Here is a 24825-nt window from a genome sequence, read left to right as displayed (position 1 = left end):
TTGCTGGTTTTGCAATTTGTGTTTCCATGTTGTATGAGAAAATTGTAATCCATTAAACTCATTGCTTCATCTGTGAGCCACTTTTCCTCTCCTTGCTTTACAATGCTGCAATAGTTTCAACACAGAAGAAACCTATTTGCCTCCTGGGTTTCTCAAGCACTTGTATGTATGATTTTTACATGATATGTTTCTTTTGAATTTCCCCCTCTGGTAGCCCAGGTGGTGGGAAGTGCAAGCTGGGGGCATTTAAGAAACTGGTGCAGTGTAAATGCATTTACACATATATGTATATACCTGCTCTGAAATCTGGCTCAATTTAACCAAAAAACCCCTCAGCAAAGATGTCCTCTTTGCTGCTTGACACCGGAGCCTTGTGTTGACCAGTGAAGGTATGAACACTAAATGTAAACATCACCTCTCCTTCCCTTGCTTTTGGCACTAAGAAGCACTATTGTCTTAATGTATAAAATTCTTATGTTTAGCATGGCAGATGAGTTTCATTTTGAGGCAGGAGTATGGCTGCTTTTTGTTACAGGCATACATTGATCTCATTTGTAAATGTAAAACAGATTGGAATTTCATCAGGTACCATACCCCCTTGGGTTTGTTTAATTGGACTGGCTGTATGCAAAGGACTGACAGGTAAAACACATTAAGTATTCATATTGGGCAGTGGTTTCTTAGGTAAAAACAAAACCTATTTGACTCTCAGTTTATCAAGGTCAAGTAATATATAAGAAAATTTACTTCTAGTTGATGAGTGAGGGATTATATTCTGACCTGCCTGTTGGTTGTTGCTTATCAGTTACTTAGCTGACAATAGGTATGCTCCAATATTTCACATACTATGCTACTGCACAAATAATAATAGTATTTCCAGTTCTCACAAATTATGATTATTACCCAACTGCTGATGACTGTTCTGTTTTCCTAGTCTCTTCCCTGGAAAGCTCTTTTTTGCTGCCATAGGTCTCTGCATGCTTCCCTACAATCCTGCTGCTCTCCAGTAGGGTTCTGTCAGCGTTTGCTGGATTAGCAGGTTAATTTGCTTTCCTGGCATGTTTTGCTTGTCCATAGGGACAGGCTGCTCAAAAGAAGAGAGACCTAACCTGGTGCATCAAGATGCAGAAACTAGTAACTATCATTAGTTCTGAGTTTGAACCTCCTGGCGCTGAACTGCACAGTCTTCAAGAATAGTAAGATTGATGTGTCTGTTGCTAGTTTAACATGCCAGCCTAGCCTGCTTCCAAACTGAGTTGTAGCATTATTATCCTTCAGTGACAGATATGTGCAGTGATGGTGATCTTTGACCTGCATAAAATAAGTTAAAGGAACAAAGCAAAACTTCAAAGAACATGAGTGTGCCCAACACTTTCAAGCTTATGAGAACAATATACTGTTAGCATGAATATTGTGGAGATTTAATTGTTTCATCTGTACCTTAGCACATTTTTGTAATTAGAAGTCAGACAATCTTTTTAATTTTAGAGCTAGAATTTATTTCTCTCCTTTTTCTTTGTTTTTCTCAGAAATCAAGCCTATGCTTTGATTTTCTTTTAAAATTTTGCATATTACATACTCTGATTTATCACAAAAATGTATGTTGCATATGCAACTATTAAAGAGCACTTATGGTCCTGTTTTTGACAGAACAAGTCATTTGAGCCAGCTGCAGTAAAATTTTCCTGATTCAGACTAATGATCAGGAGAGTGACTGCAAATTCCAGAATTTTCTGATGCAGGGAGCCAGCAAACAGCTATAAAACCCAGGACAAATGCATCCTATAATGTACTTTGTTCATTTATTTCATACCATAAGGATAGTTTTGTTTTAATTATTTATGGTAATAAACTTCTGAGTAAAGGCACTCTGCTATATTTTGTAATGATAATGAAACTTGAGTGGTGCAGGTCTTCTCTACAGCATCCTGATATTAAACATGCCTAGCAAACAAAATAAGGAGTTGGTCATATGCTCTTTTAGGGCTTTTTTTGCTGTTTAAGTAGGGGTGGAAAGCTTGTTCTCTCCTTCTCTCCTGTCTTTCCCTTCCCCTCAAGATAAAACAGGGGCCTAATGCTGTTTCATGTATCAGAAATTCACACTGTTAAAAAGAAGCTCTTAATTAAGGCTCAGTATCCTGCACTTTTTAATGTATGAGAGCTCGTGGAAAGCATCTTAAAGAACCTTTCCAAACATGCTCTGCAAGCTTATAGGGAGCATCACAAATTTTGCCCACTGGCTGCCTTTATTACTATGCTAAGGGAAAAAAAGGAGGAGTCAGAAATACAATCTAAAAGGCCTTTGTGAATCACCTGTAAAGTCTTTATGTGCAAATGATGGCAGATGCAACTCAGAGGCTCTACAGTAGTTCATTTCTAGTGGCATGATTTTTTTTTCTCTCACTGGTGATCTGTTTAAGCAAAAGCTATTGAAGCACAAGGCATTTCCTGGGGCATTAATGATTGGATGGGAGGAGTTGATAACCTAAAGTACAAGTGAGGGCCATCTATCCCAGCCCATCATTAGTCTCCAGAAAATGCCCTGTACTGAGGTCACTGATTTACTGATATATTTTTTTGTTACTGTTCTGTTTTGTTTTTTAAAGTAAAAATTATAAAGAACAGTACTAATTTGCTGTCTGCATTTTTAACAATGCTCAAATATTGTGCTTACATTTAATCTGTTTTAACCTGGTAGACTGATAGGATGACATACTATGCAGTGCTTAAGAACTTGATAAATGATAATGTGTGGAGCATTTATCAAGTATTAATGCCTCTCTACTAGCCAGTTGGAGTACTTTAAAATTTGTTAGTATCTTATTAATTTGATAATTATTAGCTTCTCCAGTGCTAGAAGTCTTTCTTTGCTGGTGGTGCTATTACAACTATAAAGAGACAAACACTATAAATAGAGTATTAACGGTAACATTCAGTTTAGGTTTTAGCCCTTACAATGTGATACGTGGGGGTATATTTTCTGGTAGGTAGTGCAAATAGAGATGCTGTAATAGTAGTGCCTTAACATGAAAAAGGGAGGTTAATTGAGTTGTAGGTAATGGGACTAAGACATGGTCAGTGGAAAGTGGTTCCACTCCTGCTGCTGCCACTGGTTCATCCTGTGGCCAGGAGCAAGTCCTTTAATCTCTCCATGCCTCAGTTTCTCCATTCAGAATGCGTGTTGCTAATGGCAGTGAACTGCTTAACTAGTATTTGCATATTGTTCTGAATTAATAGCTGTCAGAAGAGCCTTTGTTCCCTGTTGTTGTTACCAAATTTGTAAATATTAACAATGGAAAAAAATGAGCGATTTATCTGATGAATCACAGATTCTCATTGTTTAGTGTGGCAGGCAGTCCCATCTTCTCCCTTTGCCTGATGATTTCTGTCAGCATTATGAGATGGAGGCCTGTGAAGTGTTAAATCTTCTAGATCAGATCTGGCTACAAAATCCTATTTAGACTAATGCCCTAATGTGATTGTGCTGTAATCCAGTGAATTGACAGGACAATTTTTAAAAAGTGGGCAAACTCTGTTTTATTCAAGGAGATACTTAGTCAGAATCTGTGCAGAACTGAGGAATGTAGTTGGTATAGTTTCCTCAGGAGGGTTCATTCTTGACAAGTTGACCTGACAGAAACCCATGAGATCAGTAAGTATTTGATAGACCTGCTCTCTGTAAGGGCAAGCTGAGATACGGAGGGACCAAGACTATTTCTGTTCAGGTTGTGAAACACCGACACAGAGGAGAAAAGAATCCAAGGAGTCATATAAGCAGATGCTTTTATTTTTATAGAGTATATTCGTCGTGATATTAATTTGGTACAATACCAGTTAAAAGAACATAAAGCTGTAGTTCTGTCTTCTGACTGCTGCTTAATGTGTTTAATACCTGGCCTGCAATGGTGAAGAGATCTACATGGCTGTGGCCAGATGACCTCCTTGAAGCTGAAATCATTAATTAAAATGTTTAAATCATCAAAGTAAGTAAAGGTAGATGTGAAATGTCGCTATACATGTGCAGTCACAGGGCTCATAGCTAATGATACGCAAATGGTTGTAGAGGCTGTTAGCGCGAGGCGCTGCGCTCTCCCGGCTGACGCGCTGAAAAGCCGTGTTTGGCCGTGGCCGACCGATCCCAGGGGTGTTGGCTGGCAGGGTGCAGGGAGGCAGCCTTGCCGGGACCACCTTTTCTGAGGGTTTGGGCCGTGCTGGCCGCAGAGATGAGCTACCTTAGGGTATTCTGTGATTCTGTGATTCTAAAGGTTGACCTTTCCTGTGGGAACTTCTTACTTGGTGTTTAACTTAACGTTAGGCTTGGTTCATTTTGCTCCTTCCATCAGCTCTTTCAGGGCATGTTGACTGATGTGGGCATTTGTGGCTCAGGAGGCCAGGCTAGATAAGTCAAGGCCCTTGGCTTTGTCTTTCAGGCTTGTCTTAACCATAGGTGGGTGTTATGTGGCTATAAAATCCACTCTGTAGGATTGTTTGCTTGAACAGATGTTACATTGGCTTTAGAGCTGTAATTATTCTTTATTTATGTCTGGTTGCTTGAAACTGGCATTTAAAGAATGACAGGTTCTGGGGTAATACAGAAATGGGGGGGGGTTTGAATTACATACAGTATGTTAAGTTAATGTGAGGAGAATAATCCACATTGTAAAAATGAGAGAATCATTCCTAGACCGACAGTAATACACACTTTTTTTTCTTCAGGCTTTCAGTGTAGCAATGCAAGACTTTCAAGTGGAAAATTGTTAATTTACTATAATGAATTGAAACGTGAAAAAACAAATATTTAGTTAATTGCCTCATAAATCTGTCTGTTACTATCAGTGGAATTAAATTGATAAACAGTTCTTTAAAATTAATTTCCACATGGCAATGTACAGATTTTATTTTATTTTATTCAAACCCCATTAGGTATTTGTATGAAAGAAAACATAAATTTGTATTTCTGTCACATTAAAGAGTGTGTGTGACAAAACACACATTTCCTACCGTGGGTACTGAGGTTTTAATACATTTGGCATAATAAGGAGAGCTCAACATTAGTTATTTTCAAAGGCAATACCAGCTGAAAAGTGGAAGTACATCATACTTTCATGATTGTATCATGTCGCTTTACTGTCAATACAGCTTAACTCAGAGTCCTTTTGCTGTTGGGGTCAGAGGCCCATGGACATGGTGCTTAAAGGTCACATGCAGTTTTGGGCTGTTGCCAGTGCTGCAAGTGCTTCAAGAGGCTGAGGGTAAGGTGGGCTCTCTCAGGGGGACTATGAAGCTTATTTCTTGTCACTGCCAGGATGGGAGTTCCTGGTGAGAGGAGGAGGTCAGTGTTTTGTTACTGGGCCTGTATTGCCTCCGCAGCCACAACTTTTCCCAGTTTCAAGCCTGCTGCGGTTGCGCTTGTGGGCCCTTGGTATGAAAGGAGGTAGGAAGCTGAGTGCTTTTGTACTTTAATCACCTAATGACATTATGCCCTGTGCAGTATCAGTTTGTCAAAGTAAGTGGGGCACTACACAAAATTAAATCATTTGATACACTCCATCCTTCCAGCAAATGTAATAAGAACATCCTTGCCGACCTCTCCCAGTGACATTCAGCAGGAAAAAACGTGTCTCGCGGCATATGACCCAATGTTCTGGAAATGCACATAAAGATAATTCCTTCTCGCTGTACGGTATTGTTAGATAGTCTTAAATTTCAACTTGATGGTTGTCATCTCAGAGTTCAGTGGTGGATGAATGGTTGCGAGTTACAGCTGATCTTACAGTGAAGTTTAACGTCTGAGAGTCAGGACTCCTCAGTTTTCTTTCCACAGCCATCTCTTACTTCTTGAATGACCATCATCAACTTGCTTAAACTTTCATTCCCTTAGCTGTTTTGCGTGACAGTAGTTGCTGCTTCCCAGAGGTGTAATCGGGCATGACTTGCTCTGATTCATAAAGAGCTTTGAGATTCCCCCAAAGAAGCCAGCTAGAGGGACACAATATTAGTGATAACAGTGACTTGTAAGACTTCAGAAGAAGGAGGTTGCAAACACATTTTCATTTAGCTTTAATAATACTTTAATAATCAAAAGAAGAAATGTAATATTTCATATTTAAACAAAATTGCATTCAGTTTCTTCTCATGTTAAGTGAGTATTTAAGCAGGGTGGAAGCTAGTTTACATATTTTTACACTAGACTATTTTATTATTAAATACTGAAATATGCTGAAGTTGGCCAGCCTCCAATGAATATGACTAAACTTACAATGCATTTTAATATTTGCATGTTACATAGGATAATATTTCTGTTAGACAAATGGTTGATAGTAGGGAATTTTTAAAGGATGCATTTTATTAAATAACACGTGTTCATTTTATGAAAATAAGTGATATTCATTTGCTGATTGACAGCAGAAGGGACAAAAATATAAAGGGTTTGGAGTCTAAATAACTATTCTTCAGGATGCGGTAATCCATGTATCTGATTTTGAAAATGCATGGTATAGTTAGTGCCATGGGATGTGTACCTGAGATTCGCCAGAGACTGAAGAGCACAGGAGCTTCCTGTCTGTTTGCCTGTAATAAGTGTAGGTGCCCCCCCCCCCCCAAATGCATGTGAATTCTCTTCTCACATATTCAATAAAATACAAACAATCTTGTTAAATCAATCGGGTTTTCAGACGTATATGAGTGGTAAATCTAGTTTGAGATAAGGCGATAATTTTCAGATGAGTTGTGAAACTCCTTGCCACAGAGTATTCTGTTTGAGAGCATTCTTTGGAGAAAAGTCTTCTAGAGATGTCAAATACAAATATACCAGGTCCTTTGTACTTAACATGTAGCTTCACGTGCCAAAAATTTCTCAGGGCAGTGTCAGTATTTTGGGGAGCTCTTTGCTCTGTTTGTAGGGGCTTTACTGGGCCATTGTCAGATGCAGGATGGGTTAAACAGAGCTTTGGTCTTACTTTCTTCTGGGAATGTGGCCTTAAATAGCCATGTTTTCTTCATTATGATATTTCTGTCATTCATGAAGTCAGTTCTACATGTGAGATTTCAAACACATTCAAAACATAATTGGGGAAACAGTTTCTGTTTGGCTCTGGAAACTGCAGTACTGGGATAATCATTTGCATCACACCCACCTTAAAAATTCAAATAATTTCAGACATGAGGTTGTAGTTTTGGCCAGTCTAAATAAGATTGTGTTATGATTTTGCTCTAAAGAAGTGAAATTATTTTACAATTTTTTTTTTGAGTGCTCATTTTTAGCTTTCAAATTCCAGGGTACGTTTCAAACTTGTGTCAGTAACAACTACATGCCATGTCCCTAATAGCACAGCTTTCCCATGTTAAGTTAAATCTAAGGGTCGTGTTTTTTCAGGGAGCACGGTACATTTGCTTTACTTTTTCTCAGTGACAAGTGAGACAAGATCTCAGTGATCTGCTGCCGTGTGTGTGTGTGTCAGTACTTACTGTGAGATAGAGGCAAATTTGATTATTCTGTAGTCAGTTGGTTGAGATATCATGTGTACAATCTAAAACATCACTAAAAAAAATGAAAATTGCGCTTTAGCTTAAAGAGATAATGGCCTGTGGGGTAGATTGGGAAGCTTATTTGATATCTTACTTTTTTTTAAGAAATTCCCAAATTTCATTTAATTTGCATTTGTCAGCCAGGAAATCTATGCAGTCAATATCTGTTTTAAGTAATGACCATAGAAGCTCTGTAGCTCTGGCATGTGCTGGTTTGTACTTAAGACTTTTTAAACTCTTGGCAGTGGATAAAAAATTTCTGTTAGCATGAGTTATATAACAGAAAAGCTAGTTCATACCAATAACTTGCTGCTGCTTAGAGCTCGCTGTGTTATGAGACCTGACTTTTTTGTCATTATTAAATGGCTAGGTCCCATCCAATCCTCATTGAATTCACTGGGAAAATTGCCAGTAGCATCAGTTGAAGTTGAACTATGCCCTTAGAGAGGATGTAAACCTCAGCAATGCTGATGAACTTTGTGCTGCTTTGGTTAAATTATTTTGTCATACTTTATACTCTGTTTATAAATGAGGAATAAACATTACATGTTTGCTGAAGACATGAACAGTATTTGTTATAGATTATCTTCCTCACTAGAAGCCAATGATTATGATGATAATCCATTGACCTGCTGACTCTGAATCTATTTAGGAAAAATAAGTACAAAATATTATTATTCTTCCCTGAGCTGTGTGCAACAGGCACGTTGTTGCTGTGAGGCTTTTTAAGGTCTAGTGGAAGAAGGCTTAAAATTTGGAGTTTGAAACATTCTAGGTGCCTTCCCAGCTGTTGACCATCAAGTCTCATGAAGCTACAAAATCGTTGCATCTCCTGCAACTTGCTAGTGCCCAAGATGGGCAATATACTTCACAACAGCACCAAAAAAAGGGATGCATGTTTACTTGAATTTGAAACAAGACCACCTTGCATGTATTTAATCATCTCTTTCTTTTCCAGTAGATATTACTACAACAAGTGGAGGCAATTACATAGGGTTTCAACTGAGAGAAGAATAATTTCTTTAGAAGATAATTTCTCTAGCCAAACAGTGTCCTAAATAACAATCACTTAAATTATATTAGGTTTACAGTACTATTTTTCTATCCATTGGGGTCTCTGAATCAGTCTGTATGTGCGCACTGCACACAGAGGCCTGTGTGCACTTCTTCAATCTAAAATTGATGAATGAAAGAGTCATCCTACTGAATTCTTAATTTTCCTGTGGTGGTGTTCTTCAGCACACGTTAAGTTTAAGAACATGTGGTTAAAGAGCTGCACAGCATGTGAAAGTGCTCAAGGGAGTAGAGGTGCCTGTTAGTAAATGAATGCATTTATTAGAGCTGTAGGAGTAGCACGGAAGCACTTCTGTGATAAAATACTCAAGCAGTTGAGTCTGCTGATTCATCTGTCTCCAAAAGGTTGTGTTAATCAATGATTGTTTTGTAACATTTTTTTAAAAGGCTAGATTTATTTCTGTTATCTGTCTATTGCATATCATTGCCAGTATTTCAAGAAAATACAAATGCATGAGCTCCATTTTTAAGGAAGCATCCTACAGGTGCCCAGGAAAGTTTTGAGTAGCAATATTAAATAAAAATCTTAATTATAAATATGATAAAGGTAAAGATAGAAGTAGAGTTCCAAAATGGTTTTCAGCTCAGATGTAAGAATGCAATCACATTAAGTTATTAATAAATTAAAGATTTTGTGATTCCCTATATTGAAATATTTTTTAATCTGTGAAAATGGTACATGTACAAAAAGAAACTGGGACATTTTCAAGAAATTTTTTATGATTTGAGGTATCCAGGTGAAGGAAAAACAGACTGTAAGAAGCATTGTCAGAAGATCTTTAATTGTATGAAATTAGTATTATGCCTTGGGAGTAATATATGTACAGATATACACTTTGTAGCAGTACTACGCCATGTTTGCTGTTGAAGTGTATAAAGAATAACGCACAGTATGCAACTAAACGCAACTATATTCATCTGTAGCATGTTAATACACAGAATGTTGGTTGGTGTGTGCTGATGGGCGCGTGAAGTATGATGGCAGCTAGGAAGCCATTAGGAGATATGCTGTGAAATGTGTTTGAATTATAGTATATACTTTGGCAAAGACTTAATGGCTTTATTGCTGTCAGTGAATTTTGAAGAAACTTCAAATCCAAGGAGAGATCAACAGAATTAAAAAGCCCCCAAATTTAAAAAAAAAAAAGAAGAAACTGTCATATACTTTTAAAGTCATAAGGGCAATGAAATTTGGACTTTAGGTTGAACCTCCTTCCCTATTCAACCCTCTTGTAGTAATCAGAGCCCCCTTACAGTCACAGCACATTACCCATCTAATAAAGCTTCCTAATCTACCTCCTTTGTCCTGAATGTAATTCATTTGATGCCAAAAATGCTCATAAATTTCACATTTATGTAAGTTTGTTACAGTTTATCAGTGGTTTAGTGTAAGTCATAACTAGAATACTGGGTTCCAGGTGTTTCTGGGAATTTGATATCAATGCCTTAATGTTCATTCATTTATTAAAAGAAAAAAATTTACAACAAAAATAACATATAATGTTATCTTAACTAGGTCTTTTATTTATTTATCAGATGTTTACTCTTAGAAATATGGCATGTTGGAAAGCTATTTTATGTGACTGATGTTCTAATGACTATTTGTCTTTTAATGTCCTTTTGGAGCTGTGGTTATAACCATTTTTCCCTTTAGTTTTCTTTTTTTTCCCTCTTTTCCTTCAGTTTTGCTTTTGTTTCTCATACTACAAATTTGAACTGACAAGAAGACTGTAATAGGACTCTAAAACATACCTTGAACACACATTGTTAACCAAATTACAATCGCTGATGTCATTTACACGTGTTGCCTTTCAAAGGATGAACATGTTCATTTAATTTGCTTTTTAAATATCCATAACAGTGTCCCCAAGCATTTTAATAAAACAGAAACAGTTAATTATTGCCGAATAAGGATATCCAAATATAGTGGTCTGCAGTTTGCATTTAAATATATCTGACAGCACTTCTCTCTTGAAGAGAAAATTCCATAAATTGCCAGTTATAATAGTTTTTAATAAATAAGTCTTATCTTGACTGTTTCTCTATTTCTTTCCCACCCCTCTGCAATACTGTTCAACAACCATACTTTCAGTGGGACCATTTCTATTACAGAGTGATTGAGCTCTGATTTACACATCAATTACCCAACTTCATGGAGATTTTCATGCTCCCCTAGCTGACATCAATGAAGCATAACTGCGTAAGCGCTTTATTTCATCCCAGTTTTTGATAACTCAGAGTGATAACTAATCATATTGAAAGACAATGTGCTATGATACAGGAAACAATAAATGCTCCCCTTTGAAACCTCATCTATTCTTTATACGCTTACTATTCAGGAGCTTATCTCTGTCATCCATTCCCCCAGAATCGTTCCTTCCAAATTCATGTTAAGGAAAGGTTTAGGGCTGCATAATACCAAAAAGAGGAGAAAATTGAGTGAAAATAACATTTTGTAGGTACTTGGGGGGTGGGTGGGTGGGAAATAACTAAAAAGAATGAAGAGTATGACAAATATAAGCCAAACCCTTAGCCTCCTAGCTTAAATTTCCATAAATTGCCCAGGGGTCTCTTGGGTGTTATTTTGTTCAGAGGCTTTAATCTTCTGTATTCTCTATCAAATGTGCTACAGGAATGGCATTGTTTTTAATGCAAATTGTTAAGAGATTTAGCTCGTGTGGATAGATAACCAGTGACCATCTCAAGTGTTTCTCTACAGAACTGTTGAACATCAAAGACAGAATATTCTATGTTTTAAAATAAATCATTTATCTTGAAGTGCAGTGCTAGATGTGTTCTGTGCTAGATACTTTCAGTAACTATTCATGCTATGAAGAACAACACAACATTAATGTTAAATATGAAAGACAGTGAGAAGTTGTAAAGCTATTCTATCATGGCTTGATTGGTCTCTGTCAAGTAGTAAAATTATGAGGACAAAGATGCAAGCTCAATGGTCATAAACAGAGGAAGAGCAGTTTTGCTATTTTAAGTGTAGTACTGCTTGTGATGTTTATCATTAAGTGGAACACAGACTTTAGATGAGCAGGGAAGTTGGCCGTATTTCTGCTTAAAGATCAGGTTTTGAAATTCCTCTCATTTACTGAATACATTTTAAGACCTGCAATGAAATTTAAGACCTGAGGCTGCCCCCCCCCCATTTGGAATAAATGTATTGAAATACCAGAGTGTATACTGGGAGAATCTGAATATACCAAGGAAGCCTGTTCTCCTTCCCTTGTACACTATTGTGGTAGCCTGCTTTTACAGGAAATCAATGGAGTTATGGTGAGATAAATCTGGAGTTAAACAGAAGTGAATTCCCATTGTAATGTATTTGCTAGAAGTAGTCTTTTACCTAGTTTGATTGTCAGATGAAATGCTTTTTGCCTTACATGTTTACTCACATTGAAAAAGAATTGCCCTGGTGTGGAAAAGCAAGCATGTATTTTTAAACATGGGAGTATTCTCATTGATCTGAGCTGGTTTTCTCATGTAAGTCAAATATGTTCATGAGTGGGTTTTGATTTGGGGTTTTTAATACCTTTTGCAGGTATATAAGTTAGTTTTCGAGGAAGCCTGGTTTCTGAGTTTGCTTCCCCAACTTACTGAGTGCTCGTGGCAGAGCAGCAATTCTGTCCTAAAGTCAGATCTATGAAGAAATAACCTTGAGAAAGGACTTTCAGTTCTCAAGTTTTTATCATTTTATATCCACGGTATCTTAGTTTAGAAGCTTATGTTTATTTCTTGTTTCCACAAATGACAAACATTTCAGTTTGAGGACTTCTTTCATCCTTTAGGCATATCCGATATTTTAAGGAGGGTGGAACTACTAGTACAGAGGGACATGCAATTTGATCATAGTGTGCATTTTTGTGAATTCAGACACGTTCTTGAGAACAGCAACTACTTCTTCCCTAACTTGTGGATAAAGGCTGTTTTTCGTGAATGTTGTTCATTTATCCTCATGGATGTAGTCTGTCTGTCACAAAGCCTCTCTGCTCCAGCTTTTTTATTGATTGTTTTCCTATTGGGCTTTTGTTGTTCTGATTGAATCAACAGAGCAGTGTTCTGTTCTCATTCATGATTCTTCTGCAACATTAGGTGTTTGATCATTTTTTTTCTCTTCTACTTTTTCTCCATTTCACAGTGACTACTCCTTCAAACTTGTCTGGTCTGCCTTCTTTCTTCTACTCTTTCTCCTGTCTTTCAGGCTCTTGTCTGCCTTGCCTAGTCCTTCATGCTTTGGGAGACTATTTCTGTGGCTTTAGTTAGCACATCTTTGAAAATAAACCCCAAATGCTAGGTCTCAGCCTTTAGCTGTTGGTCTTATTTCATCAGCTTTCCTGTAACTCTTCCCTCTAACCTCTTGCTCTGTTGCAGTCTGTCCTAAAAGGTTTTTTCTTTTCCCTTCAGATCTTTTATACCACATCCTCTCACTTTCACCGCAGATGATTGCACTGTCCTTTCCACTGCCCTAAATTTTATTCTTCTAGTTCTCCTCTTTGTAGACAGTGCATGTCTGACTTCCATCTCTGACTGTCAGATCTGCATTTTTAGCTTCTAATCCGAAACCTACATGCATGCCTGTTATCTTTTGCCTTCATATAACCTTCTCCTGCCTCAGCCACCTTCTCCCCTTCTCCATTCTCTGCTTGATCTGGGTTGTCCCCGCAGCCCTTGTGGGCTGCAGTGGGTGTGAAGGGTGCAGTTCCATGGGCCTTACTGACACTGCAGATTCATGCAGGCTGAGCACCTGGCCTGTCACAGTGCATCAGCTCACCACTGTCCCTTAGGGTGTCCGTAGCTGAGAAGAATGATGAGTGGATGTATGCTGGTCTAATTTTAAAGGATTAAGTATCAAATGCTGTTATTCAAAATGCATTTGCAGCGTGCCTCGATGTTAAACATACCAAAACAATAATACAGTTATGGTTAGTATTCTTTCTGCCATATCCAGCACACTGGTAATTTGTAGATCAGTGGTCTCATACGCTCTTGTAGTGTTCTTACTGCTCACCAGTCCTGATCTTCTCAGATTTATGTAGAGACTTCCGCATTCAAATTTGATTATTAATCTAATAAGTGGTAACAAAACAATAAAGCTCATGTATTTAAACTACATTGTCATGTAATAGCTCTGTCTAGGGAACTGGCCCTCTCGGATACAGTGAGTATCATGGCCTGCAGCTGTTTTCTTCTAAATCTCTTTTTTTAAATATTTGCAGAAGTCTGTATTTGTGATTTCCTACTCTCCTGGCTTTAGAGGAGTCATGAAGTATTTCTCATACTAATCAGAAAGACTGAACTCTGGTGTTCCTCATGGTATCTGACTATAGTTTTCACTGACACCTTCACCACTAATCACATATCTGTATTTCACAGAACATTAGTTAAGCTAAATATTAAACATAAGTCCAAGAGATCGCATGGTGGCTGCATTAAGAGTTTCTGAAGAGCATCCCATTAGGTTCTCACTGCGCTGCAGCCTTAAGATCTAATCAGCATCCCTCTTTGGATTACAAGGAACCCAGAGAAGTTGTTATCCTAATCTGTGTATGATCTTATAATATTTGACTTTCTGTAGCCACAATCGGCGCCCTGTCAAGCATTCCCATAGCAAAAGTACGTTTGCAGAGAAATAAGCCAAGTAATTGACCTGACAGGATGAGCAACCACTTCCTTTTGAATGGATACTTTGTACACTTAAGGCTGCAATGTGACTGCATGAGTGGAAAGTTCAAAATGAACCTTTAATTTATTTTTTTTGTTGTTCTCATAAGAGAATATATAAGAGAGATTTGGACTGATGCAGAGGTAGCAATTCACTTAGGGCTTTGCTTCTGTTATAAAATGGATGCTCACAGTTTGGTGGCCTATAAACATTGTTGGGATCCAGGGCATGAGATGCGCCTTTGTGGTCACCTCTTGGGTGTGTGGAATAGGTATCTTTCATAAACACATGCACTAAAAGAGAAATGCTTCACTATGTTGTGTTGGAAAATACCGTTTTTTCAAGCTTTTGCTGTTAACATTGTAAATACTGTCTTAGCTTAAGTTAATGTCTTTCAAAATAGCATAATTGCTTTAAATTACTGCTGTTTTCATCATTTTTGAATTTGTGGTTTTGTAATGTGTCACAAAACATATCTAAATAGTCTTAGAGCCTTTGCTGCTTTTTTTCACATAGGATATGGCGTAATGCCTCACTTGGTTCCCTGAAAACTTCGTATGCTTGTGACTAGAGCCAGCTTTTAGATAACAAAGTGCTGGCACCTCACATGAAGGGTGAGATCTGTTCTGTGCTGTAATCTGTGATTCTGTAATCTGAGTGTTCAGTGGCCAGATTCAGTTTGATTTGAATGGGACCTGGATTTCACCCTGAAACTCCAGGCCAAGGTTGCCATTGGGAAGCTGTAAAACGCAGCTCTAACTTTCATGAATAATCCTTTCTGAAGTGAATGCTGGCAGTGCCTGGGATAGGACTGCTCCCATAAGCAAAGATTACATACGCAGGATATAAAATCCTGTTTACACTAGATCCATTCTGCTGGTGTTGAGACTGGGTTTATAACTTCATAATGATCTGATCTTGCTGCAAGAGTCACACAATCTATGGGTCAAACTGCCAAAGAAATCCCTCGAAAGGTCTCCCATGAGAGAGGTGAATACAGTGTGTTCCTACAGCTCCTGGGCTGGATTATTTCTGGGCTAAAGCAGCCCCCTACACCAGAAGAGCTGTGGGGAGTGATGGAATCAAACTTGTCCTCATCTTTGCGTACCAATTTGGGAAACAGTTTGCACTTACTTATTTGCATACCTGTGGATTTTAATCTTGGTTTAGGACATGAAAAGAAGGGAGGCTGATACCCCCCTTCATCTTTTAGTGAACGGGTCCCTTGTGGTTTGCAGTATTGTGTCAGCAATATGATCATGTGTAGTATAGTAAAGTGACTGTTGCTTACAGTTTCCCTTCCATCTCCCTCAGGAAACCAGCAAACAGTACTATAGCTTCTGCAAAACTACGGGGAACAATTGTAACAATGTTCTCAAGCTTGGTGTTGGTGCCAGTGAGGTCACTACATTAGGTGGTGTTATAAATAAATAAATAAAATGTGGCATCTTTTCAGCCTTCTAACTTGTAAAAGGAAAATATGGATGGAAATCATTCAGCTCAGCCTATGTAGGTGGCTTTGCATTCAGTTTACAAGCCATACTCAAGCCTTATTCAATCCAAGCCTGAGTGATCTTGAATTGCTTAAACCAATTATTAATTAATATTTTTTTATTTAGGCATCTCACTGTGGTATTAGTCTTTCTTTTTTTTCTTTCCTTCCCTGTACAAAAACACGTATATGAGTGTAAAGATACGTGGAGTCATCAGACAACAGACATATGCTTTCCTGTGCTCTCTGCAGGGCTTGCAGATTCAAACACAACCTGCCTGAATCATAAGAACTTTAATTGAGTAGATAAAGAGGTCCTCATAATTATAAACTGCAGTAGGTATAACAAGAGGCTAAATACATAGCTGTGGTTTTAATTAGCTGGTGCTTCAAATTAGTAATTGTGGTTTCACTCAGAAATCAGTGACTTTATACACTGTTAAAGCCTCATCACTGTGCAGTTCATTCCTCATTATATCTCTCGGTGTGAAGCTTTCAATACAACATCATGCTGAGCTAAAAAGGCAAAAGTTGTAGATATTTGGTTATCTTCCAAGTGCAGTGGAGCTCTATGGAGATTTAATTCATTCTCACCAGAGATAGAAGAATTAACTGTTCTTTGTTACATATGTAATATGTATGTTTGTATGTATGCATTCGTACAGAGAGGGTGTGCATGGATGTGTGCAGGCATGTCCAGAATCTGTCAGGGAAGTACTGCTTACAACAGATAAATAACATCAGTGTGTATACTGAATCTGCTATTCAAATTGTCGTCTGGAATTTTGTAGCTAATTAACTGACACAAAACAGAGCCAAAAGCCTCATAACAAATCAAATATGGGTTGAAAGCACAGAAGTGTCCCTTAACGCTTGTCACATGAGAGGTTGTCAGCGCAAGTTGAAGCATGCATCTTTTCCTTTCCTCTTTCCTTTCCTATTTTTCCCCCTCCTTCAGGGTTTTAATTATATCTTCTCCCTCAGAGGAGCAGGAACTAGTTTGCAAAGCCAAGAGACCAAAGTGCTTCTGTGCTAGTCAGTGGAGAAGTGAGTGTGGTCACTCAGCTTGTCGCCTAGGTCTGGCAGGTGCACAAAGTAAGCTGACATACAGATAAGTGCCACTCGCCATTGCTACACTGAGGCACTAGATACTTTTTTGTTTGTTTGTAGAATTATCTGATACTGGGAATCAAGTCTAAATCACACAAGGCTGAACTGGAGCATTGGGCTGTATGGAGACAAGTGCTACACAGTTAAATGGATTTGAAGATGTTGCTGTGCTTCCTTGACTTCACATTTGCTTTCTCTGCACAGACACATTCTTCGTGAGCACGTGTGTGTGTGTGTGTGTGCATGCATTTTATGGACTGTTCGTATGAATGCGTCAAAATGTATTTTATTCTTCTGCATAATGCTCTGTTAATTTGAAAAGAACACTTTTGTCTGTTTTCATTTTAGAAGTGTACTGACTGTCCGACTGCCCAATTTCACATAGTATTATGATTCCCAAATTTACATTTGGGAAAATTATTCAGTGGCTGCTTTTTTCTTTCAGAATTGTCCTCAGGAGTTGCATTGTTTATGATGTTTTGCTGCTTTTACTGATGGTAGCGAACATGTAACTAAATTATGGGGAAAACAACGTGTTGTCTTTTTTTGTCTTTCTCTTCTTCAGTCACTATGAGCAAGACCGGAGTGCACTTAAGCGGAAAGAATGGGAGAGAAGAAACCAGGAAGTCCAGCAAGATGAAGATCTCTTTGCTTCAGGTTTTAACCTCTTTGGGGAACCCTACAAGGTAAATTGCATTGTTATGCTTTACATTTTCAGAATGTCTTTTACCTGCACACATTTTACAAATACAAATAAAACTTCTCATCACCTGTAAGAAACAAAAGTATCGCCTCTGCCTTGGTACTTATACTCTTGAATACACTGATTATCCAAATCAGCATATGGCAGCAGAGCAAACTGAATGCTCTGCCCAACATCGCATGCTAGCCTTGACAGAATCAGGAATTTTGTTTACAGTCCAGTTCCATATTTCTTCCTCTAAACACACAGCAAAGTCCTGCAATAGAAGTATGTGCAGCTGATCTCTCGACAAGTGGGTTAATACCTACAAAGCTAGCACTTAGTCCTTTTATTTTTAAGAAGAAAATATACCTGAGTTATTAAAACCAATGTCCTTCCTAATGTCCAGCTAATGAGTCCATAAGCTTTCCTCTGCAATCATAACCATCCAAGGAAGTCTTTTGGGAGACTGTCTGAATCTTTGGGGAGCATAAAAAGGGTATGAAAAGGACTTACAACAAGTCTTATTCTCTCTAAGGAGCTTTGCTGTCTGAGATTTTCATCACCAAGGGATGCCCCCCTTTATGATTTTTGCCGCTTTGATTTTCAGTAAGGCATTCCCTGAAGAATTCATCAGAATGTAAATTTCCGTACCTCTTTCTCCTCCCAATCAGTGACATCCATTGAAAGGCCACCACTTCATCTTTCCATTTTACATTGTTAGCAGCTGTAGGGAGGATGAGGGCTCTTTGAAAATGGCCTGAAAAGGAGGAGGAAAAACTGGCATTATTATCAAATGGTGTCTAATAATTTTAGACTGGGAGAGTGTGAGGGATACACTTGACTCCTATCTGTACTTTGGTTCAGGCTGACTAAGGAGCAACAGGCCTCATGTCCTTGGAGTGAACTTGTGAGCTGGAAAGCCCCTGGCTCACGTACAAGGGAGTGAAGGTGTCTTGAAAAATCTTTCAAAAGGTGGTTTCGAAACCCAGAAGTGCAAGATAACTGAAGTACGAAACAAGATATCAGACCAAAAATGAAGACATCTATCTTGTCTGTACCATTGACTAGCAGCCAACTACTTCTCTCTATAAATATTACCATCAGGATGGGCCCAATTTGAGCTCTCCCTGAATTGCAGCTGGACTGCACGCCAGGTAACCCTCCCCTTGAGCAGGGATGCCTCTCAAGGGTAGAGATTCCTTACCTGAGACTAAAAGATCCTTCCTTCCCCAAGGCAGAGAGATCCCTTACCTGCAACAGATCCTCTGTATGTGACTGATAGCATGCTGAATTAATACTAGGAAACATTACTAATCCATGTAGCTACTCAATATTGTTGTAAATACTGTATGGATAATTCCATTAGACATAAACCATTGACCAAGTCTGAGACTGAGATTGGATCCAGCTGCACCTAGGCTCCAAAAGGAGTTTAGAAAGGAAGGGGGTTCACTCTGAACCTCATGACTCAGTGGGAGGGTCCTCTTTACTCTTTGCATCTTTGGTCTCTGTTCAAATCATTCTAACTTGATTCAAACTCAATTTTCTTTTGTATGTTTCTTCCATGCAGTAATTAATAAGGTGAACCTTGCCATCAAACTTACTGAACCTTGTCAAACCACTGTTAAACTGTGTTAAATTCCATCAAACTTATTGAACTCTGTCAAATTATTATTTTACTTCAATAAAACATATTACTCCTTTTCTCTTTTGAGTGAGGTGCATTCCAGTCATCCGTGACAGAGACTTACTCAGCCAAATAAGGACTATGCACTAGGACAGTTTGTTTGTGGGGTCTTTTTGGTTTGTTTTTATAAAAATCTAATCAGTGCACTATTTCTGCACTGGACCACACTTCAGCACCTTTATTTATGGGAATAATACCTTACTATGAACTGATTTTGTTGAGACTTCCTGCAGGTTGTACAAATGTTTTTGTTCATGTAAGTGGTCATTTGGATTTCAGTAGGTAGACCGATATGCAAATCACTGCAAAATTTTGTGTCAGGATCTAAAAGCACCCCCAATATCTATTGTACCATAAGAATGATAATACCTGATTTTACATGTGCTTAGTGTGCGTGTATTTGCACCAAGCATACACAGAGCATATGTTTTGTCAAAAACTAAACAACTAAAAAGCAAAAAATTTTCCTGGTGATCTTCCTGAGCAATTTTTTTTTTTTAATTGCTTTTCACCTCCTTGGCAGAGAAGTTTGTCAGATCTGTGGGATTCAGCAAAACATAATGATTGCTATCCTAAAAAGCATTGTAATTATAAATTGCGAAAGTAAAAATTAAGAGGGAATTGCATGCAAAAATAGTTACATCTGTCTTAAATTTGCACAACAAAGAGAACCAAGACTGTATAGGAAAGCTAGGTCTTGCCTACATTTTACACTATGGAGAAAAAAAAAAGGACAAAGTGATAGACTGGTATTTCCTTTGTAAGTTCTGCATTGCTAAGAACCAGCCACAGTACAGTTTCCTAGGAACTAATGAAAGCTTGATCTAACTCTTAGTGGATATGTAGTAACTTGTATTCTTAAGCAAGTGCAAAACTAAATTTAGGGTTTTGTTTATTTTTATTCTAATATAAATGCAGAGGCCATGAGGTGAGAACAAATGTGCTGCACATTCAGTTTGAATTCCTTTTCCATTTTGAGATGAACAGATGTTTCTGTGTGGATGAGACTCAAGGCATGGTGCACACAACAAGCTGCACCCATCTTGTCTCTTCTGGTTGCTCTCAGTGGGAGCAGAATGAGATAAAACACTGCCCAGCAAAGTCAACTGTTTTGGCCTGTGATGGGCACAGGGTCCACATCCTCAGCTGGGCTAGCTCTACTAATGAGCATCAGCGCAAGGGATGGCTGGTACATTTCTGAAAGATCTGGGGGTGCAAGGTAAGATGGAGACTACAGTGACAAAGGGAAGTTTGGGTATATCAGGTCTCAGGAAATAGAAAACGTCTCTTTTCCTTTCTTTTATTCCCAGACCTGGTGTCCTTACTTGTTTATCATTCCTTCCTCATTTGCTTCAACAGTAACCCAGAGAAGGGACTGTAGGGGTAGGAAATACCACCACTGCTGTTTTGATGTTTTAAAGACTGAACAACTGGCAGCTGTTTTAAGATCGCTCTAAAGTTGGGGATATTAAAATTTGGTCAAAGAAAGGAGCCCAGATTTTCTCATGGAGCTTACTGCCATTGTGTATCATGAGATGTGTGGAGTATCTGCCTCCATCTATCATCTCTTTGCTCTAGCTGTTAGAGTATCTTTCTTTCTATCCCTCTGTCAGATAAAACATAGATGATCATTATAGTTTTGGACAAGTGCATGTTTCTGCATTGATTCTTTGTAGTATATGTATGTATACACATACATGACAAGAGATATTTATTTCTGTGGGTGTATAAAATACATTTATACATGCTTACTAAAAGATAAAAGTGTTCTTTTGAAGCTTCATTCTCTCATGTGGGGAAACAACACCTTTGACAACGTGATGACATCCAGCTTTTTTTTGGGGAAGGTCAGGCAGTGAAGGCTGCGTTGCCCTTTAATGCAAGTGGGTTGCAGGTCTTGCCTTCAAACTCTGGTGCAGCCTGCTAATGCTTGATTTTGCAGAAGTGATCAGAGAGGAGCCTGCAGTGTTATGACAACAGACATGTGAGAAAGCAGTGTTGGAGTTTTCCTGAGAAAAGCTGCAATTTTACTACTGAATTGTTGATAGCTTTTAATGTTTTGAATTAGTAAAGAGTTTCAGAGATGAGTATTCTAGAGAAAACAGTAGGGGTATTTTTGTTACTTTTCAAAGGAATTGCCTCAGAAGAGTTCAACTTGAGAAAGAGAACGCAGTGGGCAGCATTTGCATTGGGGAACCTTTGGTGAATGTTAAATCATTTATCTTTTTCAGGTAAAGCCCCTACATGCTTTTCAAGTTTAGCATAAAAAAGATCTCCGCCTCTAATCCATAGAGGTTAGTTTAACTATGAGGCATGAGAAAGTGAATGAATTATGAAACCTCAAGTTTTATACAAATTTTCACAAAACCCTTGTAAATTGGGCCTATGAGTTTGAGTGCATTAGTTCTTTTCTTTGTAAAACTATAATGCAATAGCTAGCTAGCAAATTAGTCTTCCAATAGGATTCTATTACAGATCTTTTTTGAAAGCAGTAGAAGCAAATGTAGGAACGTGTATATTTCCTAAATTAACAAGAGTCTAGAATGAGAGGGAAGGCTACTAGCCATGAGTCACAAGCCAGACATATAATTTATGCCTTGGAATACTCAGAAAATGCCGCATTTCCTTGATAGCGGCAAAATTGTGATTCAACATGCTGTTCAGAAAATAAGATGTACAGAGGTTTCCTTTAAGAAATCAGCCAATTATCCAGACTATGAAGGTAGAAATTGTCCCCCATCTGGAAGTAACAAAGAGCAACCATAAATTATGACTGGATTTTGTGTTTGTCTTGCTGGTATCCAGGCTTGTGAAGAATACTCTGCTTCTCACAAAAGCCCTGAATTTGTTGAGGAAATAAAATTTAAAAAATAATGTTATGCTTTATGTCTTAAATGCAGGTAGTACACTGTACTACACACCTGAGCTCATTCAGGTTGTGATGCAGAACTCTGGTCTTAGTTGTGTGTGCTCTAGTTTTATTTAAGCATAAGCCAAATTACCGCTCACATTCACTATCTGTTTTTTGCTTTGGAATCTGGTCCAGTGGCCATTGAAGAGAATAATAATCCTTCCATTGACTTCAATAAGTATTGGATAAGAGCTTTAGTGCACTCAAAATATGCTAAGGATGTTCAAATTAATTTAATCTCCATGCTTTTCAGGAAATACATTCTTTATTAATGCTCCCAGTAAATGACTACAAATAATAATGCCTAACGTTTATACAGTGTCTTTTATCCCCAGGATGTGAACATTCTGCATAAAACAGAGTTAATATCAAGCAAAATTATATTTATCATTATGTGACATGTAAAAGAAATTAAGTTGAGAGAATCAGATACCTTCAACACAGAAATGATTGAAAAGCTCTACATTCAAATTAAAATACTGATTGCCTCTGTGAGGATCTAGACAAGAGCTATTTAATGTGCTGTGATGTTGAAATGTTACAGTGATGGTATGTTGTCAGTACTTTTGTGTGTGTGGTTTTGGGGGGGGGTTGTTTGTTTGTTTGTTTTTGTTTTTGTTTTGTTTTGTTTTTTTTAAAAAAACTTCCACTTTCTGGAAAATAAGTTAACTGCACACTGGAAGTGTAGCTGAACCAGAGGTGAAGGTTGGTGGTCAGGCTTTTTTTTAAACTTCGTTGTTTCCCATGTGCTATCCCATAAGGAGTTAAAGTGTTTGGAGAAGGAGGAAACAGAACAAGTATGTAAGTGTTTAGACTTCGCATCATAATTCCTGCAGGGCCCTTAAGCACAATGGAATCTCCTTGTTTTAAATTTGGGGGTTGAACAGAGAGAGCCTGGTTTTGGCTGCTGCCCAAACAGCTCATTGTGCAACTCAGTTGAAGGAGACTGCTCATATACAAAGAGCTTATTCTTGGCTTAGCTAGAATATAATTTTTGCCACTAAAATGACCAACCTAGGGACTTACTTAGTGAATAAAAGTGATTCGTGGTTCTCCACAACTGGCATTATTAACTATGTCAGTTAAGAGCACTGGCAAAATGTATATAGATGAGAACAACACTGAACAGTTAATTTTTAAATCACTGCCTCAGTGCAGTGGTAATATATGTTACAATCCCTGAGAATGAGCAAAAGGAAATTTGCATTTATTATCTTCTTTTTCAACATTTTTTTATGGCATGTGCAGTACTAAGGAAAAAAATATCTTTCTGCAGTATTCTTCTCATCTCCTGACTAGTTCAGCAGTGGGTAATATAAGCAGATATTTCAGGAGAAATCCATGCATGGATTTTTTTCATCACTCAAACTTCTGCTTAATACTTGAGGAAAATGGGATCAGTGGCATGGTAGGATCGCTTGTCGAGGAATGAAGCGTGACACTCTCTAACCAAGCACAAGCTCATAGTGCTGCCTTTCCCCATCTTTAGGCCTGGTGTTAAGGCATCTTTGGACTGTGGCACTACTTGCTGTATTGAGTGAAAAAAACCCCTCGAACATAAGTAAAAGTATAGTTGGCTGTGTCCTGAAGTATCTTACATACACTGCAACTTCATCATTCAATTCCAGACTGTAGAAGTTAACCATCTGCTTGAACAGGAACTATAGTTTTGCTTGGCTTTTATCCTTTTAGTCTTGTAAAGTAATAAGCATGGGGAATAAGATGTTTTAGTTCTCTGCTGGTCATTTCAATGGAACGTAGAGGTCAGTAAGAAGGCTGGTACTTTGGGTCTCTGTGGAGTGAGTTAGAACAGGAAGAGAGAGGAAATAAGCTGCATATTAATTATAGCTTCCAGCTTATTTGTCCAGCTTTTTCAAGTGACAGGGAAAAGGAAAAAGAACCAAAAAACCCCCCACTTAATACTTCAAAGGAAGAAGTATAATAGCAGTGAAACACAGATGAGTCACTATTTATTTATTAATTACTGGAATTCAAAGAAAAGCATGATTCACAAATACAACCAGCCTGCAGACAATAGAAGAATCCCGATACTTAAGAATATGGCAATCATGTCTATTTATGTTCTATAAGAAAATATTTTTGAGTGATCTTTTATTTGAAGCTACTGTAGCATTTGAGTGGGTAGAAGCTTTTTCTTTTCTGGATTCAGATGGTAGATACCTCAGGTCAAACTAAACCCTCTATAGAAAAGTAATTGGAGTTACACTGGAGTGAAGAGTTTGGCGCTGTAATGTTTATTACAGACTACCCAGTTTCTATTTCTGACTGGACTATGGGTCAAGGGGCTGATAGAACAATAATACACTTAAATAAACTGTGTGATTGCAATTCCAATGCTCAGTAGCCAGTAATTGCACGTTCATGTTTTGCACAATATGAAGTGTACAAGCCCAACATCTCTGACATAAAAAAATAAGCAAACTAGCTTATTTTGCTCCTAACATCCATAACTGATGCAATTTAAACACTTCTCTGAGAGCATATTTAAGAAAACAGGAAGCAGTATACAAGTGTTACTCATGCAAGCCTATTTCAAGAGATTCTTTGAACACAGTTATTGATAGGTTTTTCTTACATAACATATGCAAAATGTAATTGAAATTAAATTAAGTGTCAGCATGACACCATTAAACAGCTCACATTT

General features: G+C 38.0%; 1 protein-coding gene across 5 annotated transcripts in view; it reads left to right on the top strand.

The window, feature by feature from the left end:
- AFF2 (ALF transcription elongation factor 2) overlaps positions 1-24825 on the top strand; it is a 455820-nt gene that overhangs the window by 175519 nt on the left and 255476 nt on the right. For all 5 annotated transcript variants that reach the window (XM_069811154.1, XM_069811152.1, XM_069811151.1 and 2 more), the window contains exon 2: positions 17443-17563. Coding sequence is in view for 4 of the 5 variants with exons in the window: in XM_069811152.1 (XP_069667253.1) it covers positions 17443-17563 (121 nt within the window). In the remaining variant the exon portion in view is untranslated. The remainder of the gene's footprint in view (positions 1-17442; positions 17564-24825) is intronic.

This window comes from Haliaeetus albicilla, chromosome 23, assembly GCF_947461875.1.
Source record: "Haliaeetus albicilla chromosome 23, bHalAlb1.1, whole genome shotgun sequence".
Taxonomy (NCBI): Eukaryota; Metazoa; Chordata; class Aves; order Accipitriformes; family Accipitridae; genus Haliaeetus; species Haliaeetus albicilla.
This window is presented reverse-complemented; position numbering and strand designations above follow the sequence as displayed.